The sequence below is a fragment of the Desmodus rotundus genome, chromosome 6 (assembly GCF_022682495.2).
Source record: "Desmodus rotundus isolate HL8 chromosome 6, HLdesRot8A.1, whole genome shotgun sequence".
Taxonomy (NCBI): domain Eukaryota; kingdom Metazoa; phylum Chordata; class Mammalia; order Chiroptera; family Phyllostomidae; genus Desmodus; species Desmodus rotundus.
Genome location: NC_071392.1, coordinates 125,917,042 through 125,931,482, shown reverse-complemented (window position 1 = coordinate 125,931,482; position 14,441 = coordinate 125,917,042). Strand labels below are relative to the sequence as shown.

The 14,441-nt window shown below is 41.3% G+C and overlaps 1 protein-coding gene across 2 annotated transcripts in view; it reads right to left on the bottom strand.

Moving 5' to 3' along the window:
* SPTLC3 (serine palmitoyltransferase long chain base subunit 3) overlaps window positions 1-14,441 on the bottom strand; it is a 144,213-nt gene that overhangs the window by 18,335 nt on the left and 111,437 nt on the right. For both annotated transcript variants that reach the window (XM_024559351.3, XM_045194877.2), the window contains exon 9: window positions 13,832-13,958. In XM_024559351.3, the coding sequence (XP_024415119.2) occupies window positions 13,832-13,958 (127 nt within the window). The remainder of the gene's footprint in view (window positions 1-13,831; window positions 13,959-14,441) is intronic.

Genomic DNA, 14,441 nt, shown 5'->3' with positions numbered 1-14,441 from the left:
AATGTTAACTTGCATTAAATAGAGAGTGACATCATCACAAGTCACTAATTATGGAATTTTACACATTAAATGTGGTACTTTGGAAGGCCAGGGTCCCTGTGGGAACCTTGTAAATTGCAATTCTTATGCAGAACACGGAATCTTTTAGATTTTTTTTCCCCTAGAATACGCACAGCAGGGCCCTCTCTGTAGAGATCTTGCTCCGGAAGGACTGGAGTGGGCCTTTTAGAAAAACTCTCTGAGTAACTGTGGTGTGCACCCCAGTTAAGAACCACTGCTCCAAGGCACAGATTTTATTGTGGTTTTTTTGATTCTACAAACATAATAAGGCTGATCTTAATTGAAGACACCGGAGATCAATTTAGTCTCAGTATTTTGCCCTCTATCAATAGATCTGTGCATTAAGTTCCATCCGACCTTTCCTTTTTTCTAGGAAGATGAGCAAGTCACTCATTATCTCTGAGCCTTGATTTACTAATCTGTTAAATGGGGATGATAACAATAGCTGCTCCACCTATTCCCGAGGACTTTGGGGAGGATGCTATTTAGCAGATGGTGTGATCAATGGAGGATTAAAATGCAGACAAATCTACTATTTTCAAGGAGCTTATAGACTAGAAAAAAATCATGTAATTATAAAGGAAGGAGGAAAATGGAATGATCCATGGAAGAGATGCTGTGGGAGTTTGGAGCAAAAACCTAGAGGTGATAGGTTAACATCTTATACATGTAATTTCAGAAGCAGGGGGGTGGGTGTCACCAGGGAAATGGATAACTCACTTGTCTAGAATGTTTGGATTACAGTCACGAGAAAGATCAGTGAAGTCAGACCATTGAGATCTGTGAATGCCACCCTAAGAGCTAGAAGTTTCTGGTGAGCAATAGGGAGCCGCAGCAGCATCATGAGCAGGAAATGCTATATTCTGAGGTGATTTAGGAAGAGAAATCTCATTGTGTATAGTGTGTGGATTAGGATGAGGAAAAAACTGCAAGGTGACAACACAAGGTTGGAAGCCAGAATGGCAAAAAACATCTGTGTGTCAGCAACTGTTCTGATTTTGGGCAAGAAGGCAAAGGAGGCAGCAAAAGACCCTGGGTTGAATTTGGGGCCTCTGAGAAAGGATGAAAATGAAGGTGGACCCCAGGAAACCCCGCTTGTGACAGCTGCCTACATGGTTCAAACTTCTGATTTTCAAAGTATTTGCTGGGGAGGCGGGGTGCACTGAGGAAGCCTCAGGGAGGGGCATGCAAGGAAAAATTGAGGGAGAGGCTCAGCAAATGGGAGATCAGACCACCCCACTCCCTAGCCTTCCCCCACTGCAATAGCAGCATCAAGGCCAAGTGCTCAAGGACTATGAGCCCAATGTCTTGGGTTCAAAATCAGCTCTGCCATTTCGGTAAGGCATTTCATCTTTCTGTATCTCAGCTTACTCACCTGTACAAAGGACTAATGACAATGATAATAATAATAATGCTCATTATATACTCTTCACGAGGATTAAATATTAAGTACTTAGAAGAGTATCTGCCGTACCCTAAGCCCTGTACAAGTGCTGTGAAATTTAAACACTATATATATTTTATAAAATGGACTTCCACATACATTTCATTTGAAAACAAATTCTACAGTTTAAAAATATTGAAAACCACTCACTTGAACTAAAGACAGGATTGTATGACTTGGATTTGCCCTCTACAGCTGGACCCCTGTGATCAATCAAAGTGACCTGTGGCACCTGCAGCCATCTGGTTGTTCCTGTGCCCTCCTACGTGTTCTTTGGTATCTGGGATAGGTCTTCAGGTATCTTTTTATCTCCCAGGATTCAGTATGCACCAAGTAATTTTCATTCTTAGTATTCAAGTTGAAGCATAGGATCACTGGAAATCTAGCTGCATAAACTCCTCGACTTTACAAAGGTGAAATAAATTTTAAGGACATTACGACCTAATCAGGTAAGCCCTTAGATGGGACTGGGCTTTTCCTGAAGGAAGAAGAGAGAGGGGTATCTAACATGAAGAAAACTCTCCATCGCTGGCTTTAGGTGGACTGGGGCTACATGTTAAGGAATTCAAGCAGTCTCTAGGAGCTGAGAGGAGCCCCTGGCTGACAGCAGGCAAGGAAACAGAGACCTCTGTCCTACAACCCCAAACAACTGGATTCTGCCACAACCACGTGAGCCTGGAGAGGAGCCTGAGTTCCAGAAAAGAGGGCAGCTGTTGTTACCTTGATATCAGCCCTGTGAGAACCTGAGCAGAGAACAAACTGTACCTACACTCTGACCCAAGGAGACTGTGAGATAATAAATGAGCATTGTTTTAAGCCACTTAGTTTGTGGTAATCTGTTATACAGAGATAGAAAACAAATACGTTCTCTCTAGCCAAGAGCACATGCTGGGCTTCTCCAGGCACAAATCCACCTGCCTAATCCTCCACAGCTGTGGGCTGCTAGGGTCGCTGGTTTTCTCCACAAACTTCTCTAGACAAAAGTGGGGCTGAGGTATGGCCCCCGCTGCATTTGGGGCTTTTGCTGCTTAGCTGAAAATGAACCCATGATGGGAAAAACAAAGATCAATGAGGAACAGCAGCTCCCCCTTCACCCTCAAAGATGCTACAGCTGGAATCATGTTCTTTCTCCAGTTGTACTGAACCAACATGAAATTCCATGTGTGCGACATCACAACTCCCCCATCTCAGAGTCCGTCAACGCAGAGGAAACAAAAGTGAAGAGGAAGCTTCTGTAGGACTCGTGGTGTAAAAGGATATCTTGTTTGTAGGATGGTGGAAGGAAGTGGCCACACTATCCTTTTGCCCCATTGCCATCTAAAATACAAACAAATTCTCTTTACCATCTTGGTAGGGACAGTTTTTAAGTCCTAAAAGCAAGAGCAGAATTGACTGAGCTGCCATAAAATTCTACCCTTGGCTAACTGTTAAGGTGAAGTAAATAAAGGGACAGAGGTTGTGGAATATTTTGCAAATGATTTCTGCACAAACAAACTCCCCCTTCTATCTAGAATTCAGTTTGCTGGCTAGTTCTGTGTTTATGGGATAAACCCAAGTCATCCTACAGACACACAAGCAGCAATAGGGAAGAGAGGCAAGGCCTGTCACTTAGCTTGCTAACCACAACCTTAGGTACACACACAAAAAGACCAGGTAGAACTTTTTTACCCCCCACCACAGGTAATTAATCATGGACGGAGGCAGCCCCTCAGTTGAAGGCCAGCGGAGCGTAGCACCCGCCATCTGTTTTGTATTAGCTATTGCTGAAATGCCAGTGGCCTGAAACCATTTAGAAAACGCAGCTCTCCGTGCCCTGTGTCTCTCTCTCGCTGCCTCTTTCTGCGTCTCCAGCTGGTAACCAAGTAGCAAATACACTTAGGAGGAAGCAGCAGCTAATTCCTTCCTCAACAATGCCAGGGGCCTTCAGTGCCAGGGCCCTCAGACAGTGCATTTGGATGGAATTCTCTGTGGACTCCTCTTGCATTCATTGAAGGACTTCAGAGGGACAGAACAATACTTGCTGGGTTTGCAGGGGGTGGGGGGGGGGTTGGGTGGAATAAATTGTAGGAAGCTAATTTTGTATTTGCTGAACTCTACGCCAAGATAGGTAGGTGCTGAGAAATGTGAGAAGAACTTTTAAAACCCTGTGTCTAATTATCATGGTTTTATCACCCCAGTCACAGTCCTTTTTGGTTTTCACTGTCTCTTCCTCTCCCTGAAGAAGAGACAGAATTTCAGATGAAGAGTAAATTAGCAAGAACAGTCGCAAGAGAAACTGGATGCTGCAGATGGATATGTGTAGTTTGCAGCCCCCAAATAGCCTGCGCTGAAGAGAAGCAACATCTTATGAGACAAGTTTGTGAGTGTATCTCATGTCAAATATAAACAGTAGGAAAGTGAGACAATTCCACTCTTGAGAGCGAACTGCTGTCACCCAGTGTATTCCTTTCTTTCCTCCCTCAAAGCCCTAAATCTTCCTAGTTAGTCACTTCTGTTTTTTAAACCTATCAAACTCAAGTGCAAAAATATGTGTGCCCTGTTTCAGGGACCAGAGCAAAGGTGCAAGGTCACAGCTGGAAGGCACCGGTGCCACTTTCTCCAAGTCCATGTTGGGTTAGAGGCAGGGTTAATACCTCACCTGCCAATCTCACGTTAAATTTCACAAATGATCAGAACGAATGAAATAATGCAGATGAGACGATTTAAAAATCAGGCATGGTTGTATTTTCCAGTGCTAATGCATTCTACGTTTTACTCCCTGCCCTCTCCTACCCCCTTATCTTATATTTCCTCTGTAGAGAGTAAAGAAAAGAAAAATGATGGACCTTCATAAATGAATGAAGTTATTTGAAAGATAGTGCCATTTCATAGAACTCCTTCTCCTAATAGTTGAATAAGCAACAGAAATTAAAGCCTTTGAAAAAGATGAAAAGTCTTAGATATGGTACAGAATGAATTGTCTGGAATGAACTTGCCCATGTGGACATAACAGCAGAAGCACACCGTGTTAGTGCTTCCTAAAGCAGATGAAATGCTCATAGTGATATTGATGAGGGTCGTATTTTCATATGAATTTAATTTGATATGGAGTCACTAGTTTTCTTTCTACTAGGGCTTACAATTCAGTCTTTTCTTGTGGCTGCTTACCTTGACAAGTCAAGCGCTGGGTGCTGATGTGATGAATAGCTGATGAATACCAGAGGTTCAATCCTTGTTGGAGCCTTGTAGCCTCCTTTTAGTCCATGGTCCCCCCAAACCAAAGTGTGGCTGAATAGGAGAGCTGGGGTGACTCAAAACCAACCCATCCAATTCAGATAACTGGCCTAAATGTCTATGTTTTTAAATTGTAATTTACAATTTTCTGATAATGATGCAATTCACAATTTTCTGTCTTATGACAACTCCCCCTTCCCCCCAAAATGTCCTGAATGTCTGAAAGTGTGTTACTAGTTCCAAAACATACATTCTCTCCTGTTTTGGCCTCACATCCAGAGCTGTTCCAATTTCATGTTATTTTAATTTCTTTTGGGGAAGCATTATGCCCAGGGTCCACTTTCTCCCTTCAAATAGTACACAGCTTTGGGGAATTTAGCAACATAATAATGATAACGATCTCAATCCCTGCCATGGCCTGGGACTAGGTTCTGTGAAAAAGAGGCAGAAGTGGCTGTAGTAAGAGCCAGACAAGAAGCCCTGAGAATCCCTATAAAAAGAGAAGAGATTCATCTTCAGTACTTTGGGCTTTATTTTTCTTTTGTCCTTAGCTACTTTTATTCCATTCCAGGTCAAGAGTTTATTTACTAAGTCAACAGAGAAAGATTGGGAAACTGTCTAAAATACACAATGTCTTTCTACAGTAATACACCCACCAGAAAGTCGGGGGGGAAGAATATGCTGGACTAAAGTTAAGTACTAAAGCAAAGATTGGGTAGCTATTTACCAAACCCATTTCCCTGGCCGAGGCAGATAGCTAACGTTATTTCCCAGGCTCCTTTGTGGTTATGCAAGGACATATGACTGAGTTATGGCCAATAGAATGTGGACAAAAATAAAATGTGTATTTCCAGTTATGGCCTCTGGAAACATCACACACACATGATCTTCTGTGCTCCTTACCACATTGGGAACAATCTTGGAAGCCATATGTTCAAGTTGGAGGAACCACAAGAGGGAAGGAGGCTGGGTTCCTAGAAGAGGAACCTGCTTAACAGAAACACCCATTCTGGGCTTGGTATGAGCAAACATTAAATATCTATTGTGTGAAGCCACAGATATGTTGGGGTTTGTCCGTTATGGCAAATAATTTACTGATAAACCTTAACTAATACTGACCTTATAAAAAAATATACCATAAAATTCTCAAGGATTCAAAATACTAATGCTCTCTACTTGTCATTGGCTGTATCGTGTAAAGGGAAACTCACTTTTTCTGTGGGAATTTTAGATTCTCAACCTCTCATTACTTGTCACCATGCAATGTCATGAAAACATGACATTTCTTGACTGAAGAAAATCCTAAATGCAAATCATCATCAAGACGGGGAAGAGGCGGGAAAGAAGTCCCTCCAGCATACTCAGTGGAAAATGCCATTTTTGTATACTTAAGAATCAACCTACTCTCCTCTATTTTAGAAAAGTAATTCAACTTGGACAGAGAAGATTAGTTAGTACCCAGCCTTTGATGATTACTGTGTATGAAAATGTCAAATGCAACTCTGAGTTTTGGATGGTTTCTCCATGGGAAAGCTTAAGTGAGGGATTCAGCTAACTTCTTGGATAACTAAAGGAAAAACTCCATTTTTACTTCTGCTATTTGGACATTATGGGCTTGAATTATCCAGCTTACTCACCTGTATATTAGATAGTATCTAGACAAAGCTTTAGTATATATGTAATAATGTAAAACCATTCATTTCAAAAAAACAGAAAGGGAATTTTAGATTTTGACCTACATATGTACCCACCAGGGAAGTGATTCCAACTCCAGTATTTGAACCAAACTAATTTTATAGGTAACCTCTGAAGAAATTAAGATCATGTTTAGAGTCTAAGCTTTGTCCAGGAAATCTGCTTCAAACACCAAATCAGGTCATTCAGTATTCATTCATTTATATATTTGATTTTTTTTGAGTTGGTAGGTTGTTTTATTTATTTACTTATTTTAAAATTATTTTATTGTTGTTCAATTACACTTGTCTGCATTTTCTCCCCATCCCTCTACCCCACCCCAGCCAAACTTGATTCTTAAGGCATAATAATTTAACTAATCACTGCCTATTTGAAGGGTTGGGGTGGGATGCGTAAGACTAACATCATAGAAGCAATAGACTGCATGAAAGTGAGAAGAAACAGATTATTTTCTGACTGCAGCCATGGAGACAGGGCTTGGAAGGCTGAACAGGGGCTCAGAAGATAAAGAATAGGTATAGTGGGTTGTGGGGAGAGATAAGGACCTTCCAGGTAGAGGAAATACAACGAGCCTGCATCCTGGAGGTACCAACACCTGGTGAGTAGTTGATGGGATTTGGCCAAAGCTTACAGTGAATGAGGTCATTCATTCAGCCAACATTTGCTGCTTGAGGTTGGAGGTTGAGGACAGTGTCCCTGCCTTCATAGCACTTGTATTGCTAGGAGGAGACAGACAATGACCACGGGAACAAGTACATAACCTCAGGTGGTAGTAAGTGCTATGAAGAAAATTGTTGCAGAATAAGGGAGTAGAAAGAATAACCTGCAAGGAAAGGGGTGTATTTTAGAAAAGGTGGTGAGGGAAGGTCCCTCTGGGTTGGTGACAGGAGCTAGGAGGGTCCCTACAGCATGAAACCCCATTCTAAGCTGTTCTGGCTCCATACGTCATCTGGGCCCCAAGTTTTGGTCTGGGCCTGTTCTGAGAGATGAGGTCAAGCAGCAGAAAGCACAAGGGCATTTGTGTCTAGGGTCAGGAGCAAGAAAGGTCTGTGTGGTGGTGAAGAGGTCAAATATGAGGGAAGTTGACAAGCCACTGGAAAATTAGAGAAGGCTCTAATTGTTTTCTTTGATTTTGTAGAAAATTTGTCTCTGTTTGTGGGGCTAAGAAAAATTTTATCAGTGACAATTTTTGATTTATCTGTTTTTTTAATAGGATTTGAACTTCTTCAGCTATCAGAACACCGGCCCCCCCCGCCCCCCCCCCCCGTTCTATTATTTGTTTTTTGGGGTTTTTTTGCATAGAAACCATAGTAATCTTTAGCACCTCAGATATTCTCAGTTAATAGAACCAGGGAGTTTGTAATAAAGGGACCGAATATTTGGTTTTAATTCTAGAATATGCAACATCACCATAAAATAATGACATCATAATGTAACCAAGTGTGGATTTAAAGGACATCCCTTCCCCAGGTCAGGAAGGAGAGTCTTCCTCCCAGAGCCAGATACTTAGAGGAAGAAAAGAATAATCCCATTAACTGAGAGCCTTCATTCCCCAGACTTGCCAAAGGCAGTATGTGAAGTGCAAACAGAGATCTAGGGCCAAGGTAACAACTTCTTCACAGATGGAATGTTTTGAATACCTCCCAAGTCAGGCAAGAACTAAAACCTCAGAAAGATTTAGTGTGAGGAGGCCCTCTGTTGGGGAGTGTGTCTATCTAATACTTCCCCCCTCAGATCCCGGGCTGATCACATTTTTAATTTTCTAAAGGGCAAAGGGAGATGGGCTTGGGAAGAATTGCTTCTGCTGGGACATGCTGGAGGTACTTAGTTCTAATTTTCAGGCTCAGTTTCCTCATCCTTTTCTAATTGACCTTTCTAAAGTTCACCAAAACCTGGATTTTTATACTCTGGAAGGCTTAGTAAGCTTTTCTTTAAGTTGAAAGTGGAGAATTGATGTAATATATGGATAGTATCCACATTTGATTGATAATATCTGAGATGACTGAGGAATATGAAATTGAAAGTGTAACAAGAATCTTGGTATCTGTTTTCCACAGTGGCATCAGGCTGCGCAGACCATCTTTTCTTAGAAAAGTGCCCAAACCATTTCAACACTGTGTTATCAAAATTGTAACCATCACAGTAAGAAAAAGAGGAGCCAACAGGAGAGTGATAATTATAGTGTAAAGTCAAGCAGACCCCACATAATTGTAGGAAAAGCCATTCTTTCTAAGTTATGAATTTATCATAATTTAGCTTAACCTTAATTTATCGTAATTTAAACTTATCAGTGCTGCCCATTGGCGGTTTCCTTGCTCACCAGCTGGACTCCACCTGTTAAAGATGCACTGAAGAGATAAAGAATTTACCAGGAGGCGTAAGGTATTAGAGAAATGGCAGTATCTCTGCCAGATGCCTGCTATCAAATCAAATAATATAATCAATGTTGTGGCTATAAAATATTAATGACTTTACAAACTTCAAAAAATTATATGAAAGCACAGGTTTAAGGGGACCCTGTTGTGGGGAACATATACTTCATGAAGACATAAAGCTCTTGGCAATTCTGATATCAGAGGGGTCACAAGCACTGAGGAGGAACAGGGAGGTGCTTTCAGTAACTGAGTGAACAGGATTGAGGAATCAGAGGGGTTAAAAAAAAAGTAGATCAAAATGTGTTTTATGCTCCCTCCACACCCTGGGTTTTCTCTTATTTTCGTCTGTGCTTCCTCCTCTTATTCTTCCAGTTCATCTACCCCCTCCTGCATAGCATATAAATATAGTGGGCAAAACTAGACATGGACATAGGCAAGAATTCCACCCCCAGCCGCACCCCCCGCCAAAAAAGGCTGATCTTGGTGAGTAGGTTTAGTCTCTGAGATGGCCAGTACCAATTGTTGAGAGATTCTGCTAGAGTCTTTTGATGAAAAGATGACTCTAACAGATATTTTATCAGCATCTGAATCATGGCAATGCGCAGTTGGGGGTTGGGACATTTCTTTTTAATTCAACCTGAAAATATGTATTGGTGGCCTACTATGCATCAAGCACTGTGCTGATCATTGGTGATATGATGATGGTCTCTCTCTATAAGAAATGCACAATCCATTGGTGCCTGACCAGAGATGATGATTGATTATGAGGTCATCATACAGTAGTGGTTCTCAGAGTGTGGTACCTCAACCAGCAGAATCAGTATCACTTGGGAGTTTATGAGAGTTGCAACAAGAATTTCTGAATCAGAGGTTCCGGAGGCAGGGTCGGCAATTTTACGCCATCCCTCCAGGTGACTCTGATGCACACTCAGGTTCCTGAGTGTTTACTGTGTATCAAGCATCATCCTAAATTCATTATCTATATGGCATCATTGAATCCTCCTGACAACCCCAATTTACGATGAAGGAACTGAGGCTAAACAGGGTAAGCACCTTGCCAGTCATGGAGCAAATAGTAAGCAGGGGACTGGGCCTCAAGCAGCCCAGCTGCAGAACACATACCCTTAATCCTCTTTGTGATTTGAGAAGTGAAAGGGTACCCAGAGCTGGGGAAAGGAAGGGTGGAAAGGCAGGGACAAGATTGGGAGCTCATAAAGAACGTTGACTTATTAACTGAAAAATATCCATCAAAGATTAAATAAATAATAAGAATGTTTGACAATGCTTGCTTTAGGGGAGTCATTGGTGTGGTTTGGGGCTCACCCTCCGGTGGTTGCTTGTACCATGTCTCTCTAGAAGAAAATGACGGTGCTACAATCTTTCTGGACCTCTTTAAAAGGTATGCCAATCACTGAGGGGTCCCCTCAGCGGCCACAGCTGGTGTGGAACTGATTCCGGGCTCCTAGTCCTACGAGATAAACATCCCCTTGATGTTGTTTAGCATAGCACTGACACTGAAATCGAGTAGGCTGGCGAGTTGGAAGTTGAGTCATGATATATTTATTAAGCTGAGCACTGGCTTTAACACTCAGAAGAATACCAAATTAATTCAAGACATATTTCTAGGCCTCAAGGGGCTTACAGCATTGGTTTTGCTGATGGACCACCCAACATCCATTAAGACAGAGAAACCAAATCTTCACTTTGGCTCATTGTGTTGCACAGTGACAGAACTGGAGATGAAAAGGGCCTCGGTGCATGTGGAACGCACGCACGACAGACCTGCAGTCTCTCAGCCTGTGCGCATTAACCCCCCCAGCAGCCTGGCTGCGGAGTGAGGTGCTTGTTTGTGCATAAACACTGTCATTTCACTGGGACTGCTATTTCATCTTTGAACCTTGGCTTCAAAGGAATACTGACCTTATTCCTCTAGCTTGCCTTTCTTTGAAGCGCATGGCTTTGCATTGCAGATTAAAGTGAAGACATTCATCAAAAAAGAGATCTGGCCAACCGCTCCCCAAACTGAACCCGAAACAAAGCCTTGAAAGGCTCCAATCACAGTGGCAGCGGAGTGGGCTGAGGATGAAGGCTCGGAGCCGGGCCCTCTTTCTTGGATCCTGTAATGCAGCTCCGGCATAACATAGTGCTTCCCTTTGAGCGTGGGGCAACTTTACCCGGAGAGTCTGTCTACTTCAGCAGAAAGGGGTGAGTTACCGCAATATTCCTAACCTGTCCTGCTTATTTTATTTAAAGCAGGCATTGTCGTAAATGACGCCAGCATGATCATTCAGTGTGTGCCTTTGAATTCTTCAAAAGAGGCGTCAGGCAGAACCATCTGAAACTTGGCTGATGATTCCCTCAATTTTCTTTCCTCCTCCTTTCTTTTGTTCATTCCCTTGAAAAGGAACTGTCCTCTCTTTCGCCCTGGTTCTCCGATCTTGGCTCTGAGGAGAACGGCTGTTCTCCACATAGCCTTCTCTTATGTATTTATCTCTTTTCTCTCTTAAGATTGCAAGAGTAGTGAAGGGAGAAAGTTTAACTGGGAGGTTAAAAATAATAACCAAATAATTCTTTAACTTTAATGCTAAGAGGGAAAACCAAGAGAAATATCTCCAGCCTCAGAGGAGTAAATATTGATGATAGACAACTGTCAAAGGAGAAGTGATTATATCTTGAGTGCAATTTTTCTGTAGATCTTTAACTGTGATCAAATACACAGAATGAGTTCTCTCTGGGATGAAGTGGTAAAGCAATCCAGAGGAAAGAAGGAAATGATTGTCAAGTTGGGTACATGTAAATCATCTGATTCTGATAACACATACACGAAAGGGTTTAAGAAATAGGCTAATTTTCAGAGTAACTTTTTTTCTAGTTATTCATCTCTAAAATAAGACCAAAGGATAATTCTGGTCATTGTAAGGCAATTCACTTAACTTGTGCTTTAACTTACATCTCAAATAATTGTTTTCCATTAAGAGATGCATGAAGTTCAAGATCATTAAATGGGTTCATGAGAAATCAGTGATGCTAGGCCAGCTTTTTATACAACATGACAGCTCACATGGGAATGGAAACAGCTCTATTCCTAGCTTTAGTTTTAAAAGGTTGAAACAAATCTACTTATCCATATCACATCCAATTTACTACCCTCCCCAAATTTGGGTGTGGCCATGTAACTAGGTTTGGTCAGTGGATTGTGGCCAAGGTGGTAAGTGTCACTTCCAGGCTGATGCTCTCTTTCTCTAGCCAATGGAGGCCACATGCTGAGATGGCCAAACCTCCAGCTGGTAGCAGCGTGAGTCATCATCCCCATGGAGGCAAACTGTGCAGTTGTCTGATTTGTATCAAATGTGGTACAAACAAGAAATAAACCTTAGTTGTATTAAACCACTAAAATTTTCAAAGTTTATTTGTTATGGGCATAAGTTAACTTATCCTGACTAATGCAGGACCTTGGAGTATGTGTAGTGTTACCGCACGTCCATCATAAGAATCCTTCCTACAGCAGCCCTGAGGCAATGGTCCAAATACTTCTTGAACACCTCAAGAATAACAGCAAATGACATGGCAAGCAATTATATAGTACTTACTATATAATTGTTTTCAGACATAATTTAAAGCATTTTACATATCTCATAAAAACCTTAACTCATCAATAATATTTCCCTCCTTTTACAGCTGGATGACCTGAAGCACAGAGAAGTAACTTGCTCAGGGTTAAACAGATAAGTTAGACACTTGCCTAAAGCTACTTAGTATCCTAGGTGTCAAAATCAAGCAGCTGCTTTCAGTCTATGCCCTGAACCATCGCACCATGTGGCTTCCCTAGATTGGATTTTCATTTCCTTTTCACACAGACTGTTCAATAAAACACAGAATCATAAAACCCAAAAGACAAGGTTGGAGGGGACCTTAGAGATCAATCAATCCCTGCATTTTACATGGAGGAGAAACAAAATCTCTCTGCAAGCCATTTCCCTGCTTTTGTGAGAAAGGTCTCTCTTGGAGGTTTTCAAATTAGTGATCTGGGGATCACTAGAGCTCAGCAGAAAGGTTGCAGGGGCCGTCAGTTTGGAGATTAGAACGATTAACCCTGTTATAATCTATTTTATATAGTAGGCTTCTGGGTAAATTTGTATGTGAATATTCTACTGCTTTAATAGAATTTTAAAAAATGATGGGTTTCTCTAGACTTCTCCTGAAGTAGTAGGCTTGTAAGGTTGAACTATTTGTAAGGTAAATAATAGGGCCTCACATCAGCTGGGAGGTGGGTGGGACACATGGATTGTTTATCCCAGGGGTCAGTACTGGCCCAGAATAATTTGCTACTTCCATAAAAAGACTCACTAGATTGTCTGGCAGTAAGAATGGCCTTATTTACTACTGTTACCTACACTGTAATATGTAGTAGAAGCTCTATAAACTATATATGAAAGAGAGAAGGAGGTTTCCAAGAGGTTTTGATGAAACAATTTTTCAAAAAGAAGATTAAGCTCATTTGGGTTGAACAAATTAGCATGCTTTGGCTGCGGTGACCCACCGGCAAAGAAATGGCTGCAAAGTTACTTTGTGTTGTTTTGTCTATATATTCTCAAATGGCCAGTGGTGGATTTTCTCTCCCATGAAAGAAAGAAAGAGAAAAAGAAAGAATGAGGTGCATAGATAAAAAAATGTATATTAAATTGACTGACAGCTCTGAGAAAGCACAGGCAAACACACACCTTAGCTTGATTCATTTTAACACAACTAATTACACAAAACTATCCAAATATGCTGATCGCATTAAGAGGTAAATTAAAAAGTTTTCCTTGCTTTAAAAAAAGCATTTCTTTCTTTGTGTGCTGACAGCAATTTTGGTACATTTATGGATTAGGAATGATGTGTATTAGGTACTATTTATGTACACATGTCTTGATGTGCAAATTCAGTTCCATTAACTCAAAGGTATATATTTTAGAAGAGGGAACTTGATGGGGCAAGAGGACACAGGGAGAGGTCTAGGAAAGGGTTTCATGGGAGCTGTGCTCACTGCAGGCCTTCTTACCTTCGGTGGTCCCATCCAGTCCCATGATGAATTTCATTGATCTGATGATTTGCTCTGCTATTGGGGGGCTCATGGATGTAGCATAAACAGCACTATGTGAGTGAACCCGTAAATAATCCACCAGGTCCTTTAATAAAGGAGGAAAATCAAAAAAGAAGGCGATTAAATCTCATTGTTGGTGGTGATAATCACCTCTTGTCCCAACCCTATTCATCATAGCATAAGACATTTGATTCTTGAATGTGGCCCAGTTTTCAATGGGCATTACCAAACATTTTCTATCCCTTTTCTTAGTTTGTCTCTCATAAACTTAGAAGGTATTTGGTAGAGGATGTAAATTTGGAGTTGAGGTATATAAGGCCAAACCAGATGTGTAAAAGAAAAATTATTTCCCAAACATTTATTGAGTACTTAGTATATACAAACACTGGCTTAGTATTCAGGAGTGTCCAAAGAACACAGGATGTGATCTTGCCATTGAGGATATTACATTAAATTGTGCCCATGGAAAAGTAATGGTAAGAAAAGTAACAAGCCATACAAACTAGTATATGTAACAGGTCTATAGCCTGCAAAGGAAAGAGAGGGGGTATTTGCTAGTTGGAATAGA